This window comes from Egretta garzetta, unplaced genomic scaffold, assembly GCF_000687185.1.
Source record: "Egretta garzetta isolate BGI_Z169 unplaced genomic scaffold, ASM68718v1 scaffold108, whole genome shotgun sequence".
NCBI classification, from domain to species: domain Eukaryota; kingdom Metazoa; phylum Chordata; class Aves; order Pelecaniformes; family Ardeidae; genus Egretta; species Egretta garzetta.
This window is the reverse complement of record NW_009260614.1, coordinates 8,415,963-8,421,501: the sequence shown is the minus strand read 5'-3', so window position 1 is coordinate 8,421,501 and position 5,539 is coordinate 8,415,963. Positions and strand designations below refer to the sequence as shown.

Here is a 5,539-nt window from a genome sequence, read left to right as displayed (position 1 = left end):
ATGAAGTTGTGTCTCCGGCAGCTCCGGCAGGAGAGGATAATTTCGCCTCCAATCAATTCTTTAAATGCGCACAATTGAAAGATTGCCTTTGAAAGCTGCCTATAACCAGGGAGGTAATGGATTCCCTCCAGTCGCAGGCAGCAGCTTGGGAGCGGCAGCATCCCTTCCTCTGGCTGCTGGGGAGACAGGGACAGGCAGGGGAGCGGCACCTCTCCTGCCACGGGCATCCTGGGGTGGGCAAAGGGGCTGCCTGGACCTGCTGGAGGCAGCTGGGGATGCCTCCATCTGCCTGGCTCCCCCCCAGCCTGCCCCACGCTGAGACCCAGTGCTGCTTCTCACGCCTTCTGGGGCATCGGGGGGTCCCGTCGGCTGGGGTTGGGGATGGGCTCCGTCCCCTGCCTGCGGGAGAGGTGGCAGGAGCCAGCCCACACGCTCACCATGCCAGCGGGGGTTATTACATATATAATTTAAATGCAGTAACGAGCTGTGCTGAAGGGATCAAATATTAATCAGCCACGAGAGCGCCGCTGTGACCCTGTGAAAATGGAGAGAGGTGCTTGAAATGCCAGATCAGGCGGCACTGGGCGATGTGTGGGGGCCATACCCAGGCAGGGTGGGCTCCGGTGGTCCCCAGCTGCCCTGGGGGGTGGCAGCAGGGAGCAGGGGGATGTGGCTGTAGCATCAGCCCTTGGTGGCTTCCAGAACTGAATGGTTTGTCCTACCTGAAGACCGGTGATGGGGCAGGGTGGGGGGGGATGCTGGCAAGGGGATACTCGTGTTGAATTCCCAGGGGAGCGAAGGCAGGCGCTGGGGGCAGCTGGGATGCTGGCTCCGGCGGGAGCAGGCGGCAATGCTCCGTGCTTCCCACCCGCTGGGAGGGAATGGTGTCTGCGGGGAAGATGACATGGCTGAGCAGCCCAACGCGGAGCCCGACAAGCAGCTCTCACTCGCCTCCCACAACCCGATTTCAATTACTGTGGCTGGCAGCGGGAGGAGGGAAGGGGAATTGGGAGGGCAGCGTGGCTCCACTCTCCCTGCCTGCCTCCTGCCCTGTGCTGGGCAGGCACCCCCAGCACCTAGGGGTGCCCTGCAGGCTGGCTGCCCCCTCTGCTACCCTGAGTGCCCCAGGGAGGTGAAAATACTGGGTTCCAGGGAGCCTAGATGTGGCACGGAGCCCCGTGGGGGGGCTGGTGCCCATGCTGTGGGCACCCTGGGGTGGCACAAGGTGGGTGCTGCCTGGCGATGGGGCCTCCGCTGCAGGGCATCCTGGTGCAGGACTGGGGGGCCTGATTCGGGTGCTGCCGGTGCGGGGAGGGGGGAACGTGGCTCCAGTGCTCGGGTCCGAAATAGCAGCAGACGTGTAATTTATCACCGCCACCACTCAGGGAAATTGCTGTACAAACGCATTAGCTCCTCAGGGAGAGCGGGGGAAGCGGGATTACATGGGCTGTGGGCGGCACGGAGGGGACGGGGGCACTGCCAGCACCCCACGGCACCCACCGAGTGGGAAGGGAGGAAAGCCCCAGGGATGGGCACCCTGGTGCCTGCCGGGCTCTGCCCTCGCGCCTGCCCGGTGTCGGTGGTGCTCAGCGTTCGGTATGTCAGCCGGCGCTCGGCCGCCGCGATGCTCCAGGGAACCAGTTGCGGCGACATGTGACATGTGTCAGCGGGTAAATGACTGTTCAATTCAAGGAGAATCGCAAAACATACAAGGTCAAACGCTTCCCTGCCAGCACCGCCATGAATATTAAAGCTGGGCTCCTCCGGCAGCCACCGGGGCTGGTGGCCGCGCTTGTCGGTGGTGTCCCCAGGCACCGGGGCAGCCCCTCTGGTTGTCCCCCGCCGGCTGCTCTGGCAGCCCTGGCTTGGCCACGGGCATCTGACTCGCTGGTGGTGCCAGGGTGGAGGGGCCATGGGGCAGCAGGACGTGGGTGCCAGCATAGGTACCAGTGGGGTGCCCAGCTCACCAGACTGGGCACTGGTGACTTGGCTGTGTGGCAGTGGTGTGGGCTGGGTGGTGTGGGGAGCTGCCTGCGCATCCCTGCCTGTGCCTGCCTGCACCCGCCTGCACCCTCATGCTGTCTGCCTGCACCTACCCACCCACCCCTGCCTGCGCTCTTACACCGCCCACCCATGCCTGCGTGCATCCTGGCGCTGCCTGCACTCTCACCCTGCCTACACCTGCCCACCGATCCTCACTCCCTGCCTGCTCCTGCCCACGGGGCCTTCCCACTCGGAGGCAGGCGGGAGGGTGCCCCCCTCCCTGCTAGGGGTCCTCATCCCCAGGGCCAGCGGGGCGGGGGACAGAGATGGGGATCTGGCATCAAGCGGGCACATCCCTGCTCCTGTCCCCGCTGGGGTGGCCGTGGGGGCTGTGGGTGGGGGAGCGTGGCGCCGGCTGCCTGACAGCTCATTCATCATGGCTGCCAGCCCCGGCCACGGGGGCAAAGCCAGATTGGATTTTAAATTGGAAAATAAACCTGGACTCCTGCGAGCCCCAACCCCTGCCCTCCTCCTGTGGCAGGGACCCGGCTGCCCACATCTCCTGCCTGCCCATGCCGCCAGCCCCCTCCTACAGATGGGGAAACTGAGGCACGGAGCACCACCATGCCCTGGGGCTGTGACGCCCCTGGGGCAGCCGAGGGCCCTGCCCTGTCCCGTCTGCTGAGCTGGGCACTGTGTTATTGCTTTCGCGGCATTGATTGCTGCTCCCCGGGTGGCTGTGTGCTGCCTTATTTATTTATTTGCGACAGCAGGCGGCATTGATTCCCGCCGGGGGGGCAGCCGCCCGCTGCAGCCGGATTAGTGTCCGGCGTCTCCCCGTCTCCTGGCCACTGTTAATAGACTCCCGCCTGGCAAAGCCGATGTGAGGGATTAGGACCCTGGCCTGGCTGCAGCCGTGGGCACGTGCCACGCATGCCAAGGGGCCCAGTGGGCACCTGGGTGGTGGGGACCTGACAGCCCCTTTGCAAGGGTCTGTGCCCACCCTGAGCCCTGGGGGGTCCCTGCTGGGTGCCAGGGCTAAGAGGGGTGGGTACTGGGTAGCAGGGGTTCTTGTCACCAGCCCCTGGTCACCCTGGGGCCGCAGGAGGGACGCAGCTGTGGCACGGTCACTGGAGATAAGCTGCTTAGAGACATCTGTGAAGGTGGGGGCTCTAATCCTGCAGTGCTCGAGGGGCAGGGGTGGCAACATCTGGGCACAAGTGGCAACATCTGGGCACGTGCTACCTTCCCACGGTGCCCTGAGCATCCTGTATTCCCCAAGGGCCAAGATCATCCCCAGTCCCAAGCATCCCCCGGTGCTGGGAGCATCCCCTGGTGCCAGGAGCATCCTGTGGTACCCAGAGCACCACACAGAGCCCAGGACAGCACCTGGCGCTCAGGCACTGCCCAGCCCAGGGTGCCACAGCACCCGGATGGGACCTGCTTGTAGGAGCCATGCCATGGGGTCTGACCTCACCCAGCAGCCCCAGTGGGGATCACCATGCTCCCCAGCACCCCGGGGCAGCTGAGGCCATGGGCAGAGGGGTGCAGGGGGCCCGGGTGAACATCTCTGCCCCAGCCTTTGCTGAGTGGGGTAGCCATGGTGGCTTGCAAGCAGCGCAGGGCCCCGGCCCTGAGCGCTAATCTGCTATTAAAGCCTAAAAGATATTTTGGCGCCCTTCAGTATAAACTCATTAACTTTTATGTTCTAATAAATGGATCCTATTAAAAAATAATTCTGGCCTTGCTGGGGGGCAAGTGAACCTTTCCGAGTCGGTGTGGTCGGGTGCTCACCTCCCTGCTGTGCTGCTGCGCCCAGGGCATCGTCACCGTCCCGGGGCGGTGCGGACACAGGGTGGGTGGCAGGGTGGTGGGGATGGCTGGCAGCACCCAGCAGCTTCCCCTACACTGCTCGCCCAAGCTAATGTCTCTTAATAGTCCCTTAAAAGTGGCAGTCACAGAGTAATTAATCTTCGCAGGGCCCTGCCCTGCTACGGATCGGTATAATTACCCAGTAATTGGCAGTATCGTGTCATCAGCGCCTGTGCATGGTGGCGAGACGTGCCCATGCGCTATCATGGCCTCGTGCCCCACACCGTGGCATCCCCGCATCCCTGGCGCCACAGCATCCCCCTGCCAGGGCACAGTGGGGCTGGGCAGCTGAGCCCCCCCAGGAGCAAGGACCATGTGGTGCTAGATCGGGGGGGGAGAGGTGCTGGGTGGCTCCTTAGGGCTGATTAAATTTTTTTTTTTTTTTTTTTTTTGGTCTAAAGGCTGTAAACAGCTGGGCTGGGCATGCTGGGGATTTGTTGAGGGGCTGATGCATGGGAGGGCCATGGGACTGTGGTGGTGGTGGTGTCTCCATGGCTGCGGGTGGGAGGTGGGGAGCATCAGAGGGGAGGGAGTCCCTGGCAGATTGACATTGCCCAGGGACAGCCTGGCTGGCAGGTGGATGGAGAGGAGCTGAGCTCTCGCAGACTCGTTGCACTGGTGGCCTGGAGCTGGGTCCCAGTGTTCGGGCTCCAGCAACATCCCCAGTGCAGCCAGTCACGGCAATCACCTGCATGTCTGCACCGCAGGAATGTGGGGTCCCAAGGGCCCCTCGGCACAGGATGGCCACCTCCATGGAGAGGGGCAAGCTGTGACCAGGGACACCCAACCCCAGGGCTGTCCCCACCAGGGCTGGGTCATGGGAGGGGTGGGCACCCTTAAGGTGGTACAAGATGCAGCTGTGTGTTAATTAGCCAGGGCTTAATTGCTTGGGCTACCCCAGTGAAGGGCATAGCAGGGTGAGATGTGGCAGTGCCCCACAGCACATGGTGGATGTGCTTCTTTGCCATCCTGGCTGCAGTGCAGCATCGGTCTGCGGGGAAGCGTTGGTCCTTGGGGCAGCACTGGCCCGTGGCGAAGCCTTGGTCCATGATGGAGTGTCGGTCCCTGGTGCAGCATCAGTCCCTGGTGCAGCATGGGTCTTTGGCCCTGTACCAGCACCAGTCCCTAGCGCTGCATCCATCCCTGGTGCAGCATCAGTCCATGTCCAAGGGTTGGTTCCTGGTATAGCCTTGGTCCCAGGTGGCCACGCTGGTCCATGGTGCATCACCAGTCCACGATGCAGCATCGGTCCCTGGTGCAGCACCAGTCCCCAGTGCCGCATCAGTCCATGATGCAGCATTGGTCCATGGCGCATCACTGGTCCAGAACGAAGCGTTGGTCCCCGGTGTGGCATCAGTCTATAATGCAGCACTGGTCCATAGGTCCCCAGCACCCCACACTCTCTCCTCCCCCCAGGCTTCAACGGGCTGGCGAGGAAGGCCGGGGAGAGCGCTGAGGCTGAGGGGGAGCCAACAGCACTGCCCACGCCGGTGGAGCGGGAGGCAGAAGCTCGCTTCGTGAGCACGGCACCCACGCTGAAGCTCCTCCACCACCACCCACTGCTGGAGGACCTGCTGCACGAAGCCTTCCTGAAGAAGGACTACCTGGGCCAGGCGCCGTTCCTGCCCGCTGGCCCTGGCCCCCTCCTGCCTGCTGGTGCCCTCCAGCCGGCCCCCGGGCCCCC

General features: G+C 63.6%; 1 protein-coding gene across 1 annotated transcript in view; it reads left to right on the top strand.

Moving 5' to 3' along the window:
* Window positions 1-275: 275 nt before the first annotated feature.
* Window positions 276-5,539, top strand: part of SEZ6 (seizure related 6 homolog) — a 10,709-nt gene continuing 5,445 nt past the window's right edge. The window contains 2 exon segments of the mRNA XM_035900563.1: window positions 276-444; window positions 5,272-5,539. Of these exon segments, the coding sequence (XP_035756456.1) occupies window positions 276-444; window positions 5,272-5,539 (437 nt within the window).